The 23,697-nt window shown below is 44.3% G+C and overlaps 8 protein-coding genes across 8 annotated transcripts; 6 read left to right on the top strand and 2 right to left on the bottom strand.

The window, feature by feature from the left end:
• Positions 1-2,303: 2,303 nt before the first annotated feature.
• BYT42DRAFT_555276 (uncharacterized protein) lies at positions 2,304-3,147 on the bottom strand. The gene has a single exon (XM_051566648.1). It carries the CDS (start codon positions 2,787-2,789, stop codon positions 2,331-2,333), a length of 459 nt encoding a protein of 152 aa, XP_051426958.1. The 5' UTR covers positions 2,790-3,147; the 3' UTR covers positions 2,304-2,330.
• A 1,094-nt stretch (positions 3,148-4,241) lies between these two features.
• BYT42DRAFT_542647 (uncharacterized protein) lies at positions 4,242-5,754 on the top strand (the record flags this gene model as incomplete). Its single annotated transcript, XM_051565629.1, has 8 exons — positions 4,242-4,326; positions 4,381-4,480; positions 4,540-4,635; positions 5,021-5,121; positions 5,197-5,286; positions 5,443-5,490; positions 5,547-5,645; positions 5,714-5,754. 8 exons carry the CDS (start codon positions 4,242-4,244, stop codon positions 5,752-5,754), a joined length of 660 nt encoding a protein of 219 aa, XP_051426959.1.
• A 1,079-nt stretch (positions 5,755-6,833) lies between these two features.
• Positions 6,834-8,011, top strand: BYT42DRAFT_179029 (uncharacterized protein). Its single transcript, XM_051562405.1, has 4 exons — positions 6,834-7,004; positions 7,097-7,398; positions 7,469-7,596; positions 7,647-8,011. Exons 2-4 carry the CDS (start codon positions 7,208-7,210, stop codon positions 7,892-7,894), a joined length of 567 nt encoding a protein of 188 aa, XP_051426960.1. The 5' UTR covers positions 6,834-7,004; positions 7,097-7,207; the 3' UTR covers positions 7,895-8,011.
• Positions 8,012-8,227: 216 nt separating this feature from the next.
• BYT42DRAFT_179008 (uncharacterized protein) lies at positions 8,228-10,211 on the top strand. The gene is made up of 8 exons (XM_051562404.1): positions 8,228-8,402; positions 8,482-8,774; positions 8,842-8,931; positions 9,007-9,125; positions 9,195-9,276; positions 9,357-9,436; positions 9,574-9,657; positions 9,737-10,211. The coding sequence occupies exons 1-8, from the start codon at positions 8,311-8,313 to the stop codon at positions 9,950-9,952; spliced, it is 1,056 nt and encodes a 351-aa protein (XP_051426961.1). The 5' UTR covers positions 8,228-8,310; the 3' UTR covers positions 9,953-10,211.
• A 1,376-nt stretch (positions 10,212-11,587) lies between these two features.
• On the top strand, positions 11,588-11,844 carry BYT42DRAFT_610286 (uncharacterized protein; the record flags this gene model as incomplete). Its single annotated transcript, XM_051571383.1, has 2 exons — positions 11,588-11,691; positions 11,745-11,844. 2 exons carry the CDS (start codon positions 11,588-11,590, stop codon positions 11,842-11,844), a joined length of 204 nt encoding a protein of 67 aa, XP_051426962.1.
• Positions 11,845-12,946: 1,102 nt separating this feature from the next.
• BYT42DRAFT_610287 (fungal-specific transcription factor domain-containing protein) lies at positions 12,947-16,529 on the top strand (the record flags this gene model as incomplete). The annotated part of the gene is made up of 4 exons (XM_051571384.1): positions 12,947-13,066; positions 13,207-13,471; positions 13,555-14,323; positions 14,420-16,529. The coding sequence occupies 4 exons, from the start codon at positions 12,947-12,949 to the stop codon at positions 16,527-16,529; spliced, it is 3,264 nt and encodes a 1,087-aa protein (XP_051426963.1).
• A 148-nt stretch (positions 16,530-16,677) lies between these two features.
• BYT42DRAFT_555307 (Alpha/Beta hydrolase protein) lies at positions 16,678-18,164 on the bottom strand. The gene is made up of 6 exons (XM_051566649.1): positions 17,964-18,164; positions 17,870-17,904; positions 17,739-17,808; positions 17,638-17,659; positions 17,392-17,569; positions 16,678-17,312 (listed from the first exon to the last, which is right to left on the bottom strand). Exons 1-6 carry the CDS (start codon positions 18,082-18,084, stop codon positions 16,827-16,829), a joined length of 912 nt encoding a protein of 303 aa, XP_051426964.1. The 5' UTR covers positions 18,085-18,164; the 3' UTR covers positions 16,678-16,826.
• A 588-nt stretch (positions 18,165-18,752) lies between these two features.
• Positions 18,753-23,357, top strand: BYT42DRAFT_555310 (DNA-directed RNA polymerase III subunit RPC2). Its single transcript, XM_051566650.1, has 15 exons — positions 18,753-18,914; positions 18,995-19,149; positions 19,224-19,610; positions 19,678-19,786; positions 19,870-20,061; positions 20,128-20,306; positions 20,372-20,705; positions 20,783-21,202; positions 21,268-21,482; positions 21,558-21,702; positions 21,773-21,853; positions 21,932-22,011; positions 22,081-22,694; positions 22,765-22,864; positions 22,939-23,357. The coding sequence occupies exons 1-15, from the start codon at positions 18,786-18,788 to the stop codon at positions 23,261-23,263; spliced, it is 3,465 nt and encodes a 1,154-aa protein (XP_051426965.1). The 5' UTR covers positions 18,753-18,785; the 3' UTR covers positions 23,264-23,357.
• The last annotated feature ends 340 nt before the right edge of the window (positions 23,358-23,697 follow it).

Below are 23,697 nucleotides of genomic sequence, written 5' to 3' on the forward strand. Positions count from 1 at the left end.
TGACGTGAGAACCGAGACTGGCATCCTGGAAAAAGACATGGAAAGTTCTTTTCGCCAGTATGAATCCGGTTATGCCGTGCCAAATGCCCACTAACAGAAAATAAAAAATAAAACGAAGTAAAGCACCGTCGCTGGGTTAATTCTATCCCACAATGTAGTAAACAAACAAAGAAAATCGAATATGGAAAAAAAAAAAGAGAATTGGACTAGTCTCAAACGTAGGGAACCTTGGGTGACATAAAATGAGAAGGAAGCTCACCTGGTCGTAAAGCTTTTATTGCATCCCGGTTCGGTGCAGTGATATTTTCGTTTGGATTGATCTTGTAAGGTTGTTTTGTCCTGGTGCGAGGAGACTGGGCGTGCCTCTTCGTCAGAACTGTAAGACTGCGTCGGAGATGATTGCATTGGTAAGACGATGGCGGGCGAGGAAGAGGAAGAAGAGGTCGTGGTCATGGTCATGGTCATGGTCGCAGCAGTGATAGTTGATGGTTGTGGTTTATCTGTATTGAGTAAGCTGATCTGACGGCCTGAAGCGTCCGTGACAGAGAGAGGAGCGAACCGGTCTTCATTCATGTTGCGTGGTCAAATGATGAATTGTTAATACGGAAATCTTGGGGAATACAAAGGAAAGCGAGAAAAAACAAGTTCAAGCAAAAAGGAAAAAAAAAGAAGGGAAGAAAAGAGAGAAGAAAAAAGGGTGCCCAATAAAAAGGGGTGGCGGGAAAGATGAAAGGGCGGAAAAAGCTCAGCCAAACTTTTTAAATGATCAAATGAGGCGTCCAACCATTACTTGAACACTTGATAATTGGTCCGCGGAACCCTCTTTTAATCCGTCCCACTTGGTCCCCTTCGTCCTACCTCATGTATTTCCGCTATGCCATATTAGGCAATTCGTCCAAATGGTTGGGTTTTGCTAAATGGACATCGAGATTGCACATAATGTGACTGTTAAATTGAATTTTAGTGACATCACTTAAATTTCCATATTTTTGGTGACGTAACTCCAGCTACGATATATTATGTTACTCGAGAGGTTATAGATCAATTAGTGGGCAACACTTGACAAATTATATAAAAAGAAGCTTATAACCGGTTAGATCATAGAACCTTTTACACATGTCTTCATGAGCGATGAATAGTGGCGGGAGCTTGGTTCTGTGTCTTGGTTTTATAGTCGATAAAAATGAATGGAAGTTGGCTGGAGTGTGGTCGGACGAGCGGAAGAAGGGAGAGAGAAAAATGCTACAAACAAGATGCTTTGCTGCTCACTATAAGTGGCGATAGCAATGTTGTAAGTGCTGCATGCAATTAAAGCACAGTCAGGAATCATAAACCACAAAGCTTGAAGCCGCTGAGATGCATCAGTGCCGCTCAGTGATGTAGTGAGTTTTTTGACAGCATCCTTGCCGAGAGTACTAATATAAAAGTCCAATTTATCCTTCAAATGATCCAGCATATCTTGACCAGCTGCCAACACTGTCCACTGCTTTTAACGCTATGTGCGATCGCCTGAAATCCACAGTTTCCATCTGTTCAGGATAAACGTCCGAGAGATTGACTTGCGACTGATAGATGCATGCACTACGTTCAAGTGACCATCAGTTGTGAGCATTCACTTTGCAAAGAAAGCTGCGAAGAAGCGTTTTCTGGCATTACTGCAGAGGTTTTCAGCTGAGGAGAAGAACTGCAATAATCAAAACATATTAGTAAATTCCTTCCTAAAAATCCAGCTACTGTAGCAGATAATAAAGGTAATGTTAGAATACAAAAAAGACGATGAGAATCCCCTGAGATTGCTGGATCTCTTTATTTCGATTAATGTGATCTGCCTATTTAATACTTTAGTCTTGAGTCGGAATCAATAACTATCTGTGAGCAGTCCTCGGTTATAAGGTGTATTAGGAAGGATCCACATGCTGTGATGTGACAGCTTTACCCGTATGAATTGATCTCGCCGATAGATCCAAGTTATGGATGAAGAGGCTCAATCGGTGTTCTAATGGAGAAGCTCACTCAGAATGGAAACACGTTTAGATCTCAATCTTTCCTGTTTGGGAACACCAGTCTAGGATGGATAATACGAGAAGTAGTGGATATACCACACTCAGAAACTCATGTTGCAACGTATGCCATAATGTTGTCATTAATATACCAAAGTTCCATCAAGAGTTCTTGCCCAGAGTATACCGTATATGCGTTAGGCTTTTTGTCCGACGAAAGTCACTCAATGTAAGGGGGTGACCTCAAGTGGCAGGCGGGATCCATTGCACAGCGGGTATACGGCTTGTTAAGCGGTAATATCGCACAAATAAAAAAAATATATTCCTTTGTTACTTTTCTTGAACCGCTGCCCTTCCCTCCTCCCTCTTTCGCTTGTCTAAACTTTTAGGTATGTATTTGCTCTCGCTACACTGTCGTTCGAAGAAGTTGATGTATATTGCCACATGCAACACGAGCATACCACAAAGCTGCTTTACTTTCAACGGCTTCACTGAATGTCGCATCGAAATTGTATTTTGAGACGGTATTACCGATGGAATGGTTGCAACGAGGTGGCGGACAGTTGCGAGGATGTTATTGTAGGAGGCTGCGCTGGATAGCTCGTGGTGAGGATTGGAAGGCCGGTTGGACAGTCGTCGAGATTTGAGATCACCCGTTGAGTTCGGCATGAAGGGATGCCGGAGATCTGCTTGCAGTGGTTGCAAACGGGCAACACGACTTGTGGACGATATGACGAAGGGTCTCCGTACAGGCAGGAGATATGGGTTGATTACGCGTAAGTAAGGCATGATGATTCGAGGTGTTGTGGAGGGAAAGGCTTATGACGACTGTGAGGTTACAATCGCCGTTTATATTGAACGGCATTATTGTGCCTCGTATCATACGATGGCACTGTGAATGTTTGATGGCATAGTATTCGTTTACGTGTCAAATAAAAAAAAAGGAGGTTATTCCCTTTCCCATTATCCCATTCGCCCAATTATTGTAGCACTAGTGTAAACATTGAACCGTCTAGTTGTTGCTGCACTATCGATGATCGATAGTTAACATATCATTATCAGATCCCGTACATCATGTTGTTGGTTACTGTATTTACGAAGGGAATGAAAGGTTTAGTGCTATCATATGTACGGAAACAGAGAGAAGCTACTTGCATTTTAGCATAATTCAGTTCTTTCTCTGCTTTGTCAACCCTGTGATTTTCCAATCTAAGCAAGCCTAAGTTGGATGGATTGTTGAAGCCTGAATAAAGCTCGATCTCAAGTGTATACATAAAGCCATTATGATAAGCTAATGGAGCCATAGCAAGAGCATATTTTCAGTCATCGGTGGCACAATTTTGGCTCAGCTTGCGATTGGGTGCATGGTGAATCATGACAAAAAAAAATGGCCAACTGTGTCTGTGTGACTGACCTGGCATCGAGCATGACAAACGCGTCCTTTTTTTTTAAATCCACATCTCTTCTTCCCTCTATCATTCGACTCCACACCGTACTCACACTCGACCTTACCATGATGCCGCTACGGGACGGTGTTTCATCCCGCTAACGATAAGAAATTTTAAATACTTGCAAACTCGTAAAATAAGTTGGCAACAATCCTACGACCCGAGTTCGCCAGCTACCGCGTAAGACACCTCTATATTGTAGATAGCCTATAGCAAGAATCCACTGAATTTATTGATGATTTTCCCAAAATAGCAACTTTTGCGAAGACTATCCGAAGAATATACGAACCTTAAGCGAAATGCAGCAATCTTGCGCTTCTTCACGTGCTGACTTGGGTGGACAACAGCCGAGCGTTCGCTTTCCCGCATATAAATACCGAAGTTTTTTGGCGCAGGTGCTTTACGTCAGTTGCTTCATCGTGTAGAGGAGCTAGAGAGCTTGTGAGTTGTTGTTAACAATGACAGTCTTTTTATACTTTACTCAGTCGTATGAAATTGTCCTGACAGCTCCCGCCCAAGTCTTCTTGGCAAGACGAGTTAAAAGACCACGTTCGACAACGACTTCAAGCCCTCCACACGTGGTATGATACTGACAACGAACTCTATACATTTATAAGCACTCATTATATGGCTGGTTATGTTTATCCAAAATGGACACCCATGTTCACTGACCTCGCTGATCAGTACGCTTCGTCATCGCTCACAAGTAACTATATTCTCTTATTTAACTGCTTGACTATGAGTATATAGGAACCAAATATTTATGCAGATGTGATGGAGCATTTAAAATTGAATGTACCGCGTTGTTTGTCCCGCGTTCTTCATTGCTTACAGTAACTGCCACGGCGTTACGCTTTCTGAGAGCGCAAAAAAGCTGGGTAAGATAAAAAGTAGTCATGATGGGCCATCGAGATTCTGAAAAAGCGATATAGGCGGTAAGGCTATTGCCAAGTTGTGCGCTTACAAGCCATATGATGCCAATGATTGGAACCGCGTTGCCGGCGACACTGCCGATATTCAATTATTTTACCAGTAAGTTTGAAATCTGTATATTGAAAACCATGATCGTAACCAACAAAAATGCTATGTAGGGAAAACCTGGATGAACGCAACCGCGAGTTTGCCGGTTTAAGCGCTGCCACCATAGAAGAACAAACGGCTATAAGGATGCCAGCCAACTTAATTCGGTACTCAGCATGGCTTTTACAGAAGGCGCACGAGTTGGGGGCTAAACAGTGGTCTCTCCTTCCCCTCTCATAGCACCAAGTCGGTAAGATATTGTATGGCCCCATTGCATATATTTCAGTAGACAATTAACCGAACATTGCAGTCTACGTGCGATTGGTGGGAAACGGCTGTTTTGATTTTCTTAACGAAGCCTGGATGTCCGGACATCCTGTTCCTCACGGTTTGACGGTTTGACGGTTTGACGATTTGACGGTTTGACGGTTCGTGAAGATCGTGTAGAAAAACTCTGTGAGTTACGCTAAGCAAACGTCTATAGTACGAAAAGCGTTTAAAGTCCGGAACGGAGTCACGTATACAGTTTATTACCAAAGCCTTGTTTGAAAGGTCCTACCGAGACCAACAATACAAGCAAGACCTGTGGGAAGCAATTTTTAACATTGACAAAATTTGCCCAAAACGGTTGCGCTACTTGCAGGTGGAACCAGGTAAAAGGCTGCGATTGATACAGCAATACGTTGGAAAGAGACTAACTCGCGACTTTTTTTTTTGACAATAAACAGTCGGTACAACAAAGCATACCCAGTTCGCCAACGTCATGGAGACAGATAGTGTTATGACGAGCGTGAAGTTCGTTAAACGGTGGGACCGGAGTAAGTTCTTGCAATTGAAGGTGTATTTCCCATTATTCAGATGATCTTCCCCATCTATCATTAGCGCCGTACCCCTCCTCCAAGAATGAGTTGATTTTCTTTCTAGACGGCCCAACGTGATCAATTGGACCGGAGGTTTATATCATTTAAAGAAAGAGCCGACTGGCTTGAACCCTGCTGCGCGTGTCATCGGTATTGATCCCGGTAAGTATTGATACTCATGATACCAACTCGCATACAATTGATTGATGATACGATAGGCCAGCGCTCATTCATAACAAGCTGTGACACGGACACCAACCTGCATTTGGAGGAAGAACGAAGTAACCATGTTTACAGATTACCAATCGTGTATACCAGTAAGTATCGCCATTGGATATATACGAGAATAACTGCAAATATGTAACCGATCATTCGATATGTTTAGGCAGAGCAGTATGTTCCGTTGGACAACCCAGATGGAATTGAAAAATAGAAAACAAGCAAACATACAGCCATGCTATGACGAAATCAAGGAAGCGCCACCCTCTGTCTTCACGATGGATGCGTTTAAGAAGTATATCGAGGCTATCGCTCGTAATCATCAGAAGCAAGTGGGAAGCAAAGCGCCAAAAGAAGTGTTCTGTATGTTAAACGATTAATTTCATCCTTTAGGTTGCATACATTCAATTGCACATTCCGCCACCGGGAAAAACGTGCGCTGCTCCACTCGCAAAGGCAAATGGTGCTAGATAAAATGGCCGACACCTTGCTCGGGGATCCTGCCGAGCCAAAAATTGTAAGTTGATGATATTTCACATCTTCTCAACATGTAGTAATGAACGTTGTAATTCAATAGCCTTGTCAATGGGTTTATAAAAATTCTCGAAAATCACGTCGTCGAAGAAGGAAAAACGCTCGAAGAAATGAGCGGAGGCCAGAGGGTGTAGCCATAGTCGCATTTGGGGATGCACACCTGAAGCCCATGAAAAAACATGCCTCAGTTTTAATCAAGGTACGGGACGATGGTAAAATGATATACCCCAGAAGACATTGCTCATGCAAAAGTCACCGGATTTTCGCAAGGTTCTTGCCCGGAAGGCAGTGGTTATTTGATTGGATGAATATCGGACGAGCAAGGTTGCGACTCTGAGACGGTCGAAGTACGAGACCCACAGATACCTGTGTGCAAGCATAAGTGAGTCATAACGAATTTGCACATTGTATTATCAAGCTGACAGTGCAGTGACAATAGGAAGAAGTATTGCCGACTGAAAAATGTTGACAAAAGGCGAAAAACATGTTGTTTGGATGATGACGGCAATATTCTTTGCTATCCATCAGAATACCGTCAAAGCAGACCCGCAGGCAAGTTCAAGACTTTATTGAAGTTAAGGGGTGGTACTGATACAATCAAGTAGGCCGATCTTGGCAAAGCGTTATTTACCCGATTCGACTGTGCCCCAGTTCAAGTCGGCGAATAACGATGCCAATGCACTGGTAAGCAAGGAGGTCCGGATTACTTTGACAATATAATGACTACATTATTGGTTATTCTAGATTTGGGACCGAGATATCAACGCTGCCGTGAATATGAGAAAAATCCTCGCAACATATATCAACTCCGGTTACCAGATCGATTCAAGACCGGCTTCCCTCAAACGACGCGCACAAGCTGCGCTTGACGACGAAGTCTTGTGGACTAGCCTCCTGATGCAGACCAGGTCAAGTCTGGGTTGGTAAGTCAATTCGAGTTGAGTTTCAAATTGAATGACATCAGCAAAGATTAACCAATTATTATTTTTTATGCGCAAACTCTATATGCATATAGCAAAACCCAAATGGTTCCTCGGTTGCCCCGCTTTGCAACCCCAATTCGCCGGAAAAAAAAAGAAAGAATAACAATCATAAACAGCCAACCATCATTTATCCATAAACACACATGCAGATCAATTTAACATGCCATAGGCCTGCTGCATTGGTTTCAGGCCAAAGGAAACAAATGCATTTCTTCAGTCAGACCACCATCTCTTGGTTTGGTCTTTTTTTATTTTCTTTTTCTTTTTCTTTCTTCCCTTTTACCCGTGGTTTGATTTTCGTTAATCCATTCAAGCCACCTTTCAAACGTCCAAGGCATTGCCCATATTACTAATACTGTTCACCCCTCATTTCTCACCTTTACCGCCATGTTGTTACGGTGTAGTGGCATGCCCTTGTGCACTCATCGTCTGCTGCCTTTTCATAACAATACAGCTGAGGATCGTTTGTTACCTCGTATGACCGACGATACTCTTTGCAATGAAGAATGGGAGCATGTATCGATTTCCAAAAGTAGGTAGTAAGTGCAAAGTGGGGAGGAAATGATATTCATTATAAAAAAGAAATGAGCCTAGAATCGTGTGGCAGTGGTTATCCGAAACCGTCGGTATTGGGCATCGCTGATCGTGCAATGTTAACTCCGCCGACCGTGGCTACGCCCGTATCACCCAGGACGACCAACGACCCTCCTCCTGTACCTCCAAAGGAACCGTCGTACTTTATCCAATGTGGGCATCACCGTCGATCTCCGCAAACTCCTCCTACACCGCCGCCAAAGGATCCCCATTACCTTGCGCAAGTATTTTTCTGAGGACGCAAATTTTTGTTTTGTATTGTTCCCAACAACCTGGCCCCACTAACCATGGAAAAATATAATAGAACATTTCGACAGTGGACCGTCACGCATCAAAACACCGTAAACAAGGTCGATTTTTATCCGAATCAACAACCTGTAAGACTACGACCAAAAGCGTCCAGTCGAAGAAAGGTGATGATGACCAAGTTGAAAAGTGTGCTCAGACCTTGAAAAGATCTCTTTCGTTCATGCATTTCCTATTTGAAGCACCGCCAAACGATAAGGGTCACATTTTTTTCTTTTTCCATTTGGCAAAAAATGGGGCCATTTTTTCTAATATTTTTTTTGCGTCGTCTAAAGTTGTCTGCATACTTCTTTTTTCTCTTTTCTGCATTTTCCCTTTTGATTGATTTGAATATTTCCTGCTTGTTATGGCTCACAGAGAAGGAGTGACCACCGCCACACGAGATTGGACTATGGTCCATGCTTCGGCGCTTGTAAAAAATCAAAAAGTAGTGACCATGTAAGCCTTAATTTTTCTAATCCTTTTGTTACGGAGGGTATTCGGTCCGGTAACCCTTTTTGGTTTTCTTGTTCAAAAGTGATGGGGCCATGCCTGTGGAAGAAGCCTGCAATGTCCTTGTTGAACACAATATTTCTTCTGCCCCGGTTTATAACGGTCATCACGAAGCTAAAGATCATGCCATTACGCATCCGCGGTCGTATGTTGGCATGATTGACTATGGTGACTTTATGAGCTATATTCTCTTGGTACTACAAAAATGCCCCGCTCCCATCAATTCGGGCGAAAACGTCCCAGGCGATACATTCGAAGTCAAAGATATTGTACGACGCGCTCTCGCCGGTCAAAGTATCCCCGTCAAACTCGCCAGTGGTACGTGTTGGTTTTTGGGGTACTCAATCACTCATCACTCACAGTTCATGCTTTTTTTTTGTCGCAGATTTATCCCGAAAAAACCCTTTCTATTCCATCCTTCCTGAAGCGACATTACTTTCTGCCATGGAAGAATTCGCCTGTGGCATTCATCGTGGTAAGTGGTTGAAAGAGGTGATGATGAATGTTTTGGAACTGTTATATGGTGAGGGGCTGACGGTCATGGTGATAGTATGTGTGATGGCCGCCGATGGTGAAGTCCTGGGAATCCTTTCCCAGTCAACAGTGGTTCAATATCTGTTTGACAATCGAAAGTCTTACAGCGACATTGAACAGTTGATGAACCAAACTGTAAATGCCTCTTTTGCTTTGAGCATAAAACTCCGCCACATTATTGATATCCCTCTCTTTTTATGTTAGTTGCGTCAATTGAACTTGGGCGAAGCAGATGTCATTGCTGTGGGTGCCGAATCCATTGTACTGGATGCTTTATCATTAATGCGTAAGTGAGGCAGAGATAACGCCACAGAGACTCCGTGGGTGGTGTGACTGATGGGATGTTGACGGGTTTCTTATGTTTAGGTCAATACGGCGTTTCATCCGTGGCCGTCTTGGGTAATAATGGGGAAATTGTGGGGAACATTAGCATGACCGATGTCAAGGTAAGATTATCAAGCACCTTACGGGGGCGCCCACCTTGTCCTTGAGATGCTTATCAAAAAAAAAAAAATGGTAAACCCATGTCTAAAACCAATTTTTTACCGGCCGGTCTTCTTTTTTCTGACAGCACGTGATGAAGAGTTATCGATATCAACTGCTGTGGACACGTTGCTTCCAATTTGTCCGCATTGTACGTACGCAACAGGGAATTGACGACGGTCAGGTAAGTGTGGCAAAAGAGTCATGGGTGACGCTCAGTCCATCGGTCCATGTATGTTTTAACCCCACTTCTCTGTGTTCAGGATCGTTTACCAGTATTCGATGTCCGCCTTGACACCACGCTTGGTTATGCAACGGCGAAATTGCTGGCGACCAAATCTCACCGTGTGTGGGTAACGGATGAAAGAGATCGAGCGATCGGCGTTGTTTCTCTCACCGATATTATTCGAGTCATCGCAGCCAGCGCCGGCATCAACATTCGTGCCGAGAAAGATGCTACCAAATCAACTCCATCGTAAAAAACCATGCCTTTTTCTGCTTTTTTTTTTCTTTTTATTCAGCTTGTGTATATTTTATGTCTTTTGCGTCTGTTGTGTTTTTGCATATAATGATCAGATCTTGTTCGAACAAGTTAAGAAAAATTCCGGGTAAACATAGATCGATCTAGTCTAGTCAGTCATAGTTTCAAATGGTAAACCCACGGTTGATTCACTGTATTTGATAAACATGTCTTGATAAAAAAAAACTGTCAGTAGTGGAGTTGAAAAGTCATGCCCTTTTCTCTCTGTGTGTGTGTGTACAAGATGCAACAAGTTAGATCGCTTCGATTGGTTGTGCCATTATTCTTTGATCACCAACAGATATGTAGTGCTGCGGGGCGGGGGAGATGAATTGAGGGGCAAAAAACGGTTAGGGTAAAACTACAATGATGGCATTGGAACGAGGTGATCAGGTGGGTCAGATGGATGGAAATCATCGGGGTCACACCATGCTCCATTGACCCTGCATTTTCGTCCTCCGCCGTGGCACTCCGTCCCTTGGTTTAGCTCGGAAGCACTGTTTATGGGCGTGCAATTGGTCAATGCCCTCATTTGGGTTGGTCAGTTTGTGCAGGTGTTTAAGATTCCTAAATTACCATTTTCGTCTTCAGGGACAACAATCGTGCTTCTCTAGGTATAACGTTGCCTTTTTCGTCACCGATCCCGGCCCTCCCACTTGCATTTTGCCACGGTTACAGGCCCAGGCACTTGATGCAGTCCATGCAAAATTCAAATGTCTACTGGCTCCAGTAGCCGAGTGAAGGAAAAGAAAAATTTACATCGACTGCATTCTCACGATGAAAGGATATGGTTCTTTAAACCAGGTGACTAGAGAGATACCCATGACGAACTGGTCTATAGTGCATAAACCAGCTTGTTATCACTGAATGTACAACAAAACCATATAAAATAAAAGCTCAAGAGAGGAAGATATACGCGTGCGCACTACCGCAAACACGCTCATATGAATAAATTCGATTTTAGCTGGTAACGAAACTTTGAGATTAGTGATGTTATCAGTTAGAATGCTCGACTGAGTAACAACTAATCAAACGATCTTTTAAAAGAAAAAGTCCATGCACACACAATCTGTAATCTCACAAAAAAACTAACTTCACTATTAACTTCCACCCCAGGCATCGTATAGCCCGGGTGTGAACACAATTATTAGCCTTCCTCGTCGACGTTATGCTGCGTGAACGTGGTTGAGCGGCCATTGCCCACGAAGCCAGCAACGGCAGTATACAGTTGTAAATTTCGGGAAATGCCGCTGATCTTTCCCTTTTCGGTCATCTTCAATCCAGCATCACCGAGCGCCAAAACTGGGAAGCTCGATCGTGGCGGCTTTTTGCCATTTGCTGGTGTTGTGTAATATCGATTAGAACAGTGCCCCAACAACATGGTCCACATTGCATGCTTCCTCAGTTGTAATCCAAGGTCGTCTTCCTACTATGGGTGCCTTTCTGCACCTTTCTGTCCTCTGGCTGTCCTCTGGCATATTTTTTCGACGGTTGTTCAGAGCTCTTCTAGGTGTTCCAATGTTCGTTGTGGTTGCTCCGAAAGAACCAATTAAGGATCGCCGTATCATCAAACCTTTCCTTATCCATCCACACAATGAAGCTGATCTTTGTCCTGTCGCATCTTTCGCGACCCCCAGATCCAACATTGCTCTCATCGGATACGCTGTTCATCAACTCGCGTCGATCCAACAAGGCCAAGTACGTGTTCATAATCAGTAGCTGCCCCCGGAAATCTATGCGCTTGTCTACAGAGCGGCATATCTTTACCCGGTTCCATTGCTTGCACCGCGTCTCAGCAATATTACCGCCACCACCAATCTTGCCAAAGCCCTTGCAGGCGCGACCTATTGAGTCCGACGAACTGGTTGGACATATTCCAAGGTGCAAAAAATTGGGCTTTCCAGGATTTTTCACCCTGAAGCAGCACTTGATCCTTTATTGTCTTATCATCGACGGCTCGCCAAAATTGTCGGTCCTGAGTTTACGCTTGGATCTGAAGAACTCTCCATTATTACTTGTTGTGATTATTCATAATGATGGGGTTTCATCCGGCGAAATCACGAAAAGAAAGGATAACCCACCTACCCCGCGGCACACACACATTTACGCCTGCAGGGTATCGATCGGGTCGTTGTATAACTACAGTAGCCACAAGTAATTTCCAGAAATATCAAGGCGCATGGAATGATATCATGTGAGCATCGTTGCACTTTTTTCCTTTCTTCACGCCCGGCCCACGATTCTAAAGAACAGGTGGTGGCGTTCGTCTGTAAAAGAAAAAAGAAAAATAGACAAAATAAAATAAAAAATAAAAGCAACCACAGCACATAGTGAGTGAGATCAACATTGAGGTGACACAGATCTCTACATATTCACAGCATATTGGCCTTCTTTCCGGAAACTAGCCAAACAATGGATACTAAGGATTTATAATTGGAAATCCTTTGATATCGAGTCAACCTTACTTCATTATACAGTGACTTTGCATACATTTTTGAGTTGGTGTTAGAACGAAAGAACAAGGAGAAGTAACAGCCTTCCTAACAGATACTTCCACTAAAAAAAGCGTGCTTTGATGAGCAAGAAAGAGTGGAAGAGGATGCTTCTGATTATTTTAGAAAGTGTTTTCAAAAAAAAGGTCGAAAAAAGCAAGCTCGTACAGAAATCAAGTCAAACTCAGATGTTTACAGCACAGCAACCATCACGACCTGTATAACCAAGGCAACAATTAACCCTTCTGGGTTCTTGGTAGTGCAACCTCTTTCCATTGCCCTCTTTTCTTTTTTTCTCTTCTGCCTATCCCTTTCTCTTTTTCTTCTTTTTTTTTTCTTTTGGTCTGGCTTCCCTCTGTTCTCGCTTTTTTTTTCTTAGCGTGCGCCACTGTATCCCCCTCCTTCTACTTTATTTCTTTGATATACCCCCAAGCCTTCTTTGGTCTCAATCTCGATAGATTATGCAATCAACCGACGTTACTGCAGATTATCCGACAGAGAACAAGAAGAAAACTAATGCTGCTGCCAACAGCAAACGATTGAAAATCACTCGAGCATGCGATGAATGTCGGAAACGAAAGGTAAAAAGAATTAGTCAATCAGAAAAATAGAACAAGCGGAAAAGAAAAAAAAAATAAGAGGGAAAACGCAAGCGGAAACCCGCCAAAAACGTCATGGCAACATTCACACTCATGAACATGGTTTTATAAAATTCTTGCAGGTTAAATGCGACGGTGTTCAACCGTGTGGTCGTTGTCGTAAATCCGATGCCGACTGTGTATTCGCTAAACAGCCCCCCAAGCGAGGTTTACCCCGCCAATATATGGAGCTTTTGGAAGCACGACTTCAGCTAGTCGAACGAGCTTTACGGACCATTGACGGTCCCGCTCGACGCATACTCGACGATGCACTCACTTTGAACCCTCAACGATTCCAAGATACCAATACCACCAATGATGATACCACGGATACCACCATCCAAGAAGGTACAAAGACCTCGAAAAGGAAAAAATAATAAATACAAGATACAGTAGTTCACTCACGTTCGTTTTTTTTTTAACTTAAAAAGATAACCGATCGCGAGGAGTGTCGAGTGCGGCTCCTTGTTACCGTGCTGAAGATCGGTTTCTGGTGAATGAAATCGGCCAGGCACTGTATGTACATGATTACCAAGGCAGGGTCGATCGTATACCCAGTATGGAAGATTTGAACGGTTCGGCAGTATCGGAATCAAGCAGATATTCTTCCACCGCTGCCGAATTATCCGAAGCTGCTGCCACTGCCACGGCTTCGTTGTCCTCGCTTCCCATGGTTAAAGAACCCGACACGAAGAAAATGGAATCGGCAGGATTTCCCGGTGAAATCCCTCCCGCTTTATTGGAAGCTTACTTTGTCCATGTCCATAAATATGCACCCATGATTCACAAACCGTCTTTTGATCCTCAGATTACCCTCCGTTACGATCCACCTTCCAAGCTTTTGCTCTATGCCATGTGTGCCGTCGCTTCACGTTGGGTGGCGGATCCATCGCAGCACGCGCCACCGATGCCTCCGGGATTCCCTTTTTATCAGCGCGCATTTGCCTTGATTGACGAGTACCTGGATGTGCCCCGCGTCTCCACCATTCAAGCCCTCGTGCTACTCACCAAATATCAGGAGCATTACCGACGTCTCGGATTCTTTAATCGATCTGGCCTGTTTCTGAGTATTGCGGTTAGAATGTGCAATGACCTGGGATTATCGAGATTGGACACCATGCACGAAGGCATGTCCATATCTGAATGGGAAACAAGGAAACGTACCTTTTGGATGACTTTTATGTACGACATACTTACCAGGTAAAAACAGAGAGAGAGAAAGAAAAAAGTAATTCTACCGAGAATACGTGTATACTTATCGGCGATGGGATTGGTTTTTTTTTTTCTGTTTGCCAGCATTGAACAAGGGAGAGAACCGTATTTTGGATCGGTCGAATGCACGACGGAGTTACCTCAAGTGACCAACGATGAAAAGGGATCACTCGAAGAGACGGTGGTTCAATACAACAGTATGTTCCAGCTGTGCAAAATCCTTTCGTCCATTTATCACATGTCTCGTCGAGTCGCAGGGCGGCAACAAGTGCAAGCGAACACACGCACGGTACGACAAGTCGTCGAAGAGCAAGGGCGACTGTTCGTTTTACATACCCACTTGGAAAATTTGCTTCACGAATTACCTCCTGGACTGACTTATGTACCGACCCAAGACATGGAGACGTACCCTGCCGAGAAACATCCCATCACCGATGCGTTTGTCGGTTTTTTCCACATGACGTACAATTTCAGTGTGATTTTGTTGCACCGTCACTATGTACTGCATCCGTTCCCGGACACCGAATTCAACTTGCAATCTTATGAACACCGATCGTTGTGTGCGGCGGCCGCGAGCAATATCACGAACATCACCGAAAGTCTGATGGAAAAAAAATCGAGGGATGTGTTTAGTTATTCAACACGAGGTATCCAGCACGCCATCCACTGTGTGGCCATGGCCGCTACCATTCACCGGTTCGAAATGACCACATGTGGGGAAGGTGGAACCAACGAAAAAGCGAAACAACAGTACTTGAAATCGCTCCATCTGTTGAATCGTCTGGCCGTGGATTCGCCGGCGATTGAGCTCCATTCCCACATCAAGGAAGCCGAACTGACTCAATTGTATGGTCAGTTGGCCGTCGACACGTCGTCCCAGCAACCGACTGGAACCATGGCCTCACATGCATCGTCGTCGTCACCCTGGTACCCTCCCGTAGCCACGCCTACCGCGTCCATTGCTTCCTCCTCGCCTTCTACGTCTCACATCAATCAGAGCAACCCTTCGTCCACTTCATCATCGCCGGTGTTATCCGCCTCCGTGGACATGCCACGATCGACACGAGCTATCAAAATGCCGAAAACCCGTCGACATACCATGACCGGTCCCACATCGACCAATATCATGATGATGGCCGCCGCCACCAATCCTTCCACCTCGTCAAGGTCGGCTTCGCAACAACCTGCCCTGCCATTTACGCTTGATGTGCCGCCGGTGAATCAAGCCAATCTATTTAGCTCTAGTGCGTCACTGACCGACCCGGCACGATTTGCTTCGCTCATGATGCATGAACAACAGCAGCAGCAACGATTGCCGCTTTACAATCATCATCAACAGCCACTGATTACGCCGCCCACGTATCCTGGGGCGGTGAATCAGCATGCTTATTTAAGACGGAAACCGCGAGGATTAAACCATCACATCTCTTACTCGGTCGAGGATTTACGGGCGCGACGACGAGCGGATATGGCTAAGCCTTCGTCGATCCACAGTACGTGGCCGCCTCTGTCTGGATCCGCGCACCCGCCATCGTCGTCATCATCGAATAATATGTATGTGTCTCCACACGTGGTGTACGGGCAACCGGCGTCGTCACATCATGCGCCCTTCCCAACTCAGGAGCCCAAAGTGCCCCGTTTGAGACATCATCGATCGATGATGATGATGCCACGGCATCATCACAGTCACTCCCATCAACTGTCACCTTCAGGATTCGTGGCCCACGCCGGCGCTCCCATCTCCTCGCCGCTCACGCTGGATGCCAGTTTGGATTCACCACAAGAACCATCCCAACCACCACCCCACCACCAATTGGTCCGAGCCACATCGCAAGTATCACTTCAAGACCAGCAATCACTACAGCAGTCACCTTATGCATTAGCATCGAATCATCCTAGACGACACAGTATTTCTCTTCCTGATAACTCCTTTCCTTTCCAACCCCCGACCGCGCCCGTGTCTCACAATCCCTGTGACATGTTGGCCGACAGTCAACCGTGTGTGGATACCAGCAAACTGAACAGTGGTTCAGCTCACCCTGCGGAAGACCAAATGATGCTTGATCCGCCCTTGGGAACCGACGACGAAGCGATGAATCACTTTTTACTATCTAGCGGTCACTGGTCGTCTTTTCTCAACACCTCTTCTTTTGAAGATATGCAACGCACAGACCATGTTATGCAATACAGTTAAAACATGCAAGAAAAAAACCAACCTCTCCCCCATGCCACCATCCAAGTTTTGTCTTTTTTTTTTATGTATTTTAAGTAATTAACTGTGTCTCTTTTTTTTCTCTATCTTTTTCCTCTTTTCTGTTTTCTCCGCACATGCAACACCATGGTTTTTTTTTTTTTTTTTTTTACCCAATGAAAATGAAATTCATATGCTTTTCGATGAGAGTTTTTTTCACAATGGTTTCTTTCATACAAGAATTATGATACATGGATTTAAGGATGACGCAAAGGGTATGGCATTCATTCGTACTCAAATTTAATTTGTCGTTGATGTTGCGGCGGCAGCAGTAAAGTGTTCATCCAGTAAGCGATTATAACGATCGGGTTGCTCTTCGGGAATGGCGTGACCACTACCTTGGAACAATTCAAAGCGGGCTTCGAGGACATCTTTCATGTGATATGACGATTCTGGGCGCACGAGATTGTCCCAAGTACCTGTCACGACAAGAATCGGTAAACCCGCGCGCTTGATTTCCCGCAACCGGTCATCGGAAACACAGTGGGTAAGGCACGCCGCAGTTTGGCCAAGGTTTCCTTGAATCGGTTGCACCCGCGTTCGTTTGGCTCGTGCGAGGAAGTTGGTGGTGGCCATCTCACGATTGGTGGCAAATGATGATTCGGGATTGTCTGGTTTCTTATCAAGCCAATCGTCAGGATACAGCAAGCCAATGGCGGAGTTCACTTTGGCTTCGGGCGTTTTCACAAACAGAGTGATTTTTGACAACGTCGTCAATGCTTTCCACTAGCGGATGTCACACTCGTATGAGATATCTTTCTGTCTAATGTCGAAAGAAAAAGGTCATCCGTGGAAGGTCACTTACCGTAGGTATATTGCGACGAGCGGTGGTGCTTGTTAATGTCAACGAACGGAATCGCTTGGGGTTCTGGTAAACGAGTTCCAGGGCAATCATTCCACCCATGGAAATACCGACCACATGAACTTGCGACCACTGAAAGTGATCCAATAAATCCATGGCATCGGTTGCCATCTGTGACGTCCTGTTATGGTCAATGCGTTTAGCGTTTCTTTTTTTTCAAGTTGAGAAACCACGACAGTCATCACTTACGAGTAAACGCCCCACGGAGCATCTGATGTTGTTTAATTGACAAAAAAAAGCCAAGTCCATGAGATATGGAGCCGAGGCCACTTATTCTTGATTTGGCTTACCTGAATTACCAACCCCACGGTTATCAAAAATGAGAACGGTGTATTTGCCACTATTCGCCAGATATTGCACCTAACACCGGGGCTTATTTCATTATCATCATGTTACTGCGTTACAAGGATATTGATTATACCTGATTTTCCCATGCATGACATGCAGTGCTGAGCCCTAAATTGACAGAATAAATTAGAGAACGACTCGTTTTTGGTCGGAAAAAAAGCACCTACCCATAATTAAAAGCACTTTTTCCGGTCCATCTCCATGGCGTTCATAGTACAGTTTCACAGGAGCAGCTTCACGTTGCGATGCCACTTCAACGTATCCTTTATCACGAAGTGTAGTTTCCATTCGAGTGTATGATGTAATACTGCAGCTGCCTTGGAATACGGGCAGTGAATACTAAAAAGAACAAAAAAAAAAGGGGGATGGAATTTCCGAAACGGTGAAAGGAGGTTCGCTTTTTTCATCATTTTAATTCAATCGCCGCAGCACGGACGTTTCTCACGTGGTGACCCATTTTCTATCCACCTTCTCACTGGCTCCGTTCCACTCATTGCTGCTTTGTCAGAAGAAACACAACCAAGTCCACTTTCTTGCAATGAACGGCGTCCACGCAGATAAATCCACTTTTATTTGACGGTGTATGCATTAAAGCACGTAACTTGCAGGAACCCACTATTTTCTTGTAAAAGGCATGATTTGATCGAAACTATACAGTGCCAGAGAAGCCTATTGTGTAAACTACTCTACTTGAGTTTTGCTGTTGCATACGAATGGTGCATGTCAAGAAAAAGTGATATGATGATATATTCATGTGTCATCCATGGACATTATTATGGGATTCCAATTGCGGGGTGGAAGTCAGTTCAATGCATGTGCCTGATCGAGAGGCTTAGCGAGCGCATTGGATGAACTTGGTCGTCGGATTTCGCAGTCACGGACCGCTAAATTGAGAAGTGGATCCAAAACGGCGGTCAAAGAAAAAGTAAAAAAAAAAAGAAGGAAAAAAGGGTTGTGTGCCTTGCGCGTTTATTAAACTCAACAGGAGGATGGCTGAGTCTGCCAAGGGAAAAGAGCACGGTCACGGACATGCTCACGGTGACAAGGAAGGATTTGAACCGTTGATGGAAGAATACTATCAAGGGAAACACTTGACTGAACCTGTGAAAGAAATCAATGTAAGGCACTGGGGTATTTTTTGATTGACAGGCTTATTGGCATTGAGTGATTCATGTGGTTTGCATTTCACTTCATATAGGATAAATGGAAGTTGTTACCGGCGTTTTTGAAAGTGAAGGGTCTTGTCAAGCAGCACATTGATTCGTTCAACTACTTTATCAATGTCGATCTACGCAAAATCGTGAAAGCCAACGAAAAAGTCACGTCCGACGTCGATCCTCACTTTTACCTAAAGTAATATTCAGTTCATTTTGGTTAGAATGAAGCGGTAAAATCTTACATGGGTTTCCGTTTATTTGTTTATGTAGATATACTGGAATTCGTGTGGGTGCACCTGAACGTACCGATGCGGATGTCGCCAACCGCAGTTACACCCCTCACGAGTGTCGTCTTCGCGATCTGACCTATTCCGCCAATATTTTCGTCGATGTCGAATATACGCGTGGCAAGCAAATTGTGAAACGTAAAAATGTTAACATTGGTCGTATCCCCATCATGTTGCGATCCTCGCATTGTGTTCTTCGAGGCAAATCCGAAGCAGAATTGGCGAGAATGAAGGAATGTCCACTGGATCCCGGTGGGTACTTTGTGGTCAAGGGAACGGAAAAAGTTATTCTCGTCCAAGAACAATTGTCCAAGAATCGTATTATTGTCGACATGGATAAAAAGGGAAACATTATTGCAAACGTACAGAGGTAAGCTAATGAATGGAAGCGGTAGGGTCTCCTATTATGTTCTTGACGTATTGATTCTGTCTCCTAGTTCCACTCATGAACGTAAATCCAAGACGGCCATCTTCGTAAAAAATAACAAGATCTACTTGAAACATAACTCTATTGCCGAAGATATTCCGGTCGCCATTTTTATGAAGGTACAAAATCATCATCGTAAAGGTAGCGGCAAAAGGAACAATCAGAGGCTCAACGTTACCATGCTTGTTGCTGTTTGTTTTAGGCCATGGGTATTCAATCCGATCGAGAAATTGCTCAACTTGTCTGTGGCAACGACCATGATTTGCACGATACATTCGCTATCAATATTGAAGAATCGTCTCGTCTGCGTGTCTTTACTCAATTACAAGCTTTGGAATACATTGGCGCCAAAGTGAAAGTGAATCGAAAACTCGCCACTGTTCGCAAAACCATTGTAAGTCCCGCCTGGATCTTTATAAGCATGATGCAATGGATTGACCTTTGAATGGATTGAACTTAGGCTGAAGAAGCGCTTGAAGTGCTGGCAACAGTTATCTTGGCTCATGTGCCTGTGGAGAATCTGAATTTCCGTGAAAAGAGTACCTATGCAGCGGTCATGATTCGTCGTGTGCTCATTGCGATGAATGATCAGGTGCAAGTCGATGATCGTGATTACGTTGGTAACAAGAGATTGGAATTGTAAGTCAAAAAAATGTCCGACGTGACGTTCCATGCAATTAGGGAATCACTGACAGGGTTTGTAGAGCTGGCCAGTTGCTTTCGCTGTTGTTTGAAGATTTATTCAAGAAATTCAACTCGGATCTGAAAATGAATGCCGACAAAGTGTTGAAGAAACCGAATCGTACACAAGAATTCGATATTTTCAACCAGCTCGTGCTGCATGGTGATCACATTACGAGTGGATTTATTCGTGCCATTTCCACCGGTAACTGGGTCCTGAAACGTTTCAAAATGGACCGTGCAGGTATTACCCAGGTGTTATCGCGTCTCTCGTATATTTCGGCTTTGGGTATGATGACCAGAATCAATTCGCAATTCGAGAAGACGAGAAAAGTCTCGGGTCCCAGAGCGCTGCAGGTACGCGCCATCCACTTTTTTTTTCTTGCGTTGAAGGATGCATGATGGAGTAACACTTTGTTTCTTGCGTTGAATAGCCTTCTCAGTGGGGTATGCTTTGTCCTTCGGATACACCGGAAGGTGAAGCTTGTGGTCTTGTAAAGAATTTGGCTCTGATGACCCATATTACCACGGATGATGAGGAAGAACCTATCCGAAAGATTGCGTTCTCTCTCGGTGTGGAGGATGTGAATCTTTTGACCGGTGTGGAATTATATCAACCCAACACGTTTGTCGTCCTTTTGAACGGTGGCATTCTGGGTGTGACGCGACGAACGAAGCAGTTTGTTGCCGACTTTCGACGACTGCGTCGTGCCGGTCGTATCTCTGAATTTGTCACTGTCTTTGTGAACACGCATCAACGAACCGTCAATTTGTCCTCGGATGGTGGTCGTATTTGTCGTCCCTTGATTATTGTCGAAAACGGTCGCCCGAGAATTACACAACAACACATCGATGTAAGTATTCCTCCATGTTTGCCTCCCCCAGAAACGCACTCACACCAGTTCATCTCTTCTCTTAGGATTTGATTAGGGAAAAATTAACGTTTGACGATTTCTTGAAGAAAGGTCTTGTCGAATATTTGGATGTCAATGAAGAGAGTGATGCGAATATTGCCACGTATGAACGCGATATTATACCACAGTCGACCCATTTGGAAATTGAACCATTTACGATTCTTGGTGCGGTGGCTGGCCTTATTCCTTACCCCCATCACAATCAGTCTCCCCGTAACACGTATGTTTCTATATGTTCTAACCAACGACGATGATTCTTTGACTCACTTTCGGTCTCCCTTTTTTTTCGCACTAGTTATCAATGTGCTATGGGTAAACAAGCTATTGGTGCCATCGGTTATAATCAGCTCAACCGTATTGAAACGCTGATCTACTTGATGGTGTATCCACAACAACCCATGGTCAAGACAAAGACAATTGAACTTATCGGTTACGACAAGGTAGACTATGAAACTACAGATCGACTGTTTGTAGGTTATTCACACCCTTTTTTTTTTTTTTTTTTTACAGCTTCCTGCTGGTCAGAATGCCACCGTCGCAGTTATGAGTTATTCCGGCTATGATATTGAGGATGCTTTGGTACTGAACAAGGTAAAAATGAGATTTTTGGCTATTTTCTGGTCAACAACAGTGTTGTCTCACCATCTGTATATTTTCGTACCTTCACAGGCTGGTCTGGATCGAGGTTTTGGACGTTGTCAGGTCATGAGAAAATACGCTACCATGGTGAAGCGATATCCCAATGGAACGTACGTATCAAATGAGAATGACGCATATCCTCACTGTTTTGATGATTTTAACCACGAAGTTTTTGACAGCCATGATCGTTTGGCCGATCCACCGAATCGCGAATCGGATACGTGGGATCCTGCATTTGATGCGATTGAAGCAGATGGTATTGCCGGTGTGGGTGAGCCTCTGAATGATGGCTCGGTGTATATTAACAAGCAAACGCCGGTGAGCAGCGGCATCGATATGGGTGTGGCTGGTTCGGCGCAGACCGTGGCCTACAAAGCATCGCCGATGCGATACAAGTCGCCGCAAACCGGCTACGTGGACAAGGTGTTGTTTACAACTACGGAAAGTGATCAAACTTTGATCAAGGTCAACATTCGTCAAACGCGTCGACCTGAACTGGGTGATAAATTCTCTTCGCGTCACGGACAGAAAGGTGTTTGTGGTATTATTGTACAGCAAGAAGACATGCCATTCACCGATCTTGGTGTTTGTCCGGATATTATCATGAACCCTCACGGTTTCCCCTCGCGTATGACTGTGGGTAAAATGATTGAATTGCTTGCGGGCAAAGCCGGTGTGTTGGCGGGCAAGCTGCAATACGGTACGGCGTTTGGCGGAAGTAAAGTTGAAGACATGAGTCGCATCTTGATTGAACACGGGTTCAATTATTCGGGCAAGGATTACGTAACTTCAGGTATATAATTTGTTTGTCTAAAATTCGTTCGCCCAGCCAATGGACCCTGACGTCAAACCTGTTGTTGTAGGTATTACTGGCGAGCCTCTTTCTGCATACATTTTCTTTGGCCCCATCTACTATCAAAAGTTGAAACATATGGTCATGGATAAGATGCACGCTCGTGCTCGGTAAGTCAAAAAAGAAAAATGCATAAAGAAAAAAACCCATTATTCGATGCTGATTATGTACTTTGTACGTACAGTGGACCGCGTGCGACACTGACGCGTCAACCTACAGAAGGTCGATCTCGCGATGGTGGTCTTCGTTTGGGTGAAATGGAACGTGATTGTTTGATTGGTTACGGTGCCAGTATGCTTTTGCTGGAACGATTGATGATTTCGTCGGATGCTTTTGAAGTTCATGTTTGTGACAAGTGTGGCTTGATTGGCTATGCGGGTTGGTGTCAATACTGTAAGAGTAGCAAGAACGTCAAAACCATGCAGATACCGTACGCTGCCAAGCTATTATTCCAAGAACTCATGGCCATGAACATTTCCCCGAGAATGATCCTAGACGATGCATTATAAAATGAAAAATAATCACTGTAAATAATAATAAAAAAAAGAGAGACAACTCCATCATATTCATCCAGCATCCCCACATCAATAAATTGCTTTCAAGAAAATTACAATTATTTTGTTTTATGGTTGAACCGACTTGCGCAAGAAAAAATCTGCAGTGGGGTAATGACCAAAACTGGAGATGCCATAAAAGGCAGACCGGTGTGGCACTTGTACGACCAAAACGTGTGCGAATAAGGTTGGGAAAATGGGTCCTATCAAACGAAAAGACTATTAAGAAAGTACGAGTTTTGACGCTCAGATGCATCAAATTCATCAACCACAGGCAACACAGCAATCTATAAATAGTGATTTGTAACCTGCTCTTAAACGTGGCCATGATCCAACTTTAAAGCGGTGGTACGTCATGGGATCTACCGCGCGAAAGCGTCTTTTTCTTT

The sequence above is a fragment of the Radiomyces spectabilis genome, assembly GCF_025331425.1.
Source record: "Radiomyces spectabilis strain NRRL 2753 chromosome Unknown BYT42scaffold_2, whole genome shotgun sequence".
In the NCBI taxonomy this organism is placed as follows: Eukaryota; Fungi; Mucoromycota; class Mucoromycetes; order Mucorales; family Radiomycetaceae; genus Radiomyces; species Radiomyces spectabilis.

Excerpts from the sequence above, each read along its gene's own strand:
- BYT42DRAFT_555310 (XM_051566650.1), top strand. The coding sequence starts at position 18,786 with ATGGCTGAGTCTGCCAAGGGAAAAGAGCACGGTCACGGACATGCTCAC. Across the intron at positions 19,611-19,677 it reads ATTATTGCAAACGTACAGAG|TTCCACTCATGAACGTAAAT; the intron begins GTAAGCTAATGA and ends TCTGTCTCCTAG. Across the intron at positions 21,854-21,931 it reads ATGCTTTGGTACTGAACAAG|GCTGGTCTGGATCGAGGTTT; the intron begins GTAAAAATGAGA and ends GTACCTTCACAG.
- BYT42DRAFT_555307 (XM_051566649.1), bottom strand. The coding sequence starts at position 18,084 with ATGGAAACTACACTTCGTGATAAAGGATACGTTGAAGTGGCATCGCAA. Across the intron at positions 17,660-17,738 it reads CCGTGGGGTTGGTAATTCAG|ATGCTCCGTGGGGCGTTTAC; the intron begins GTAAGCCAAATC and ends AAACAACATCAG. Across the intron at positions 17,313-17,391 it reads CTCGTCGCAATATACCTACG|TGGAAAGCATTGACGACGTT; the intron begins GTAAGTGACCTT and ends GACATCCGCTAG.
- BYT42DRAFT_179029 (XM_051562405.1), top strand. The coding sequence starts at position 7,208 with ATGCAGATCAATTTAACATGCCATAGGCCTGCTGCATTGGTTTCAGGC. Across the intron at positions 7,399-7,468 it reads CCACCTTTCAAACGTCCAAG|TGGCATGCCCTTGTGCACTC; the intron begins GCATTGCCCATA and ends GTTACGGTGTAG. Across the intron at positions 7,597-7,646 it reads GCATGTATCGATTTCCAAAA|AAATGAGCCTAGAATCGTGT; the intron begins GTAGGTAGTAAG and ends ATTATAAAAAAG.
- BYT42DRAFT_555276 (XM_051566648.1), bottom strand. The coding sequence starts at position 2,789 with ATGCCTTACTTACGCGTAATCAACCCATATCTCCTGCCTGTACGGAGA.
- BYT42DRAFT_179008 (XM_051562404.1), top strand. The coding sequence starts at position 8,311 with ATGGCTCACAGAGAAGGAGTGACCACCGCCACACGAGATTGGACTATG. Across the intron at positions 8,775-8,841 it reads CCCCGTCAAACTCGCCAGTG|ATTTATCCCGAAAAAACCCT; the intron begins GTACGTGTTGGT and ends TTTTTGTCGCAG. Across the intron at positions 9,126-9,194 it reads AACAGTTGATGAACCAAACT|TTGCGTCAATTGAACTTGGG; the intron begins GTAAATGCCTCT and ends TTTTTATGTTAG.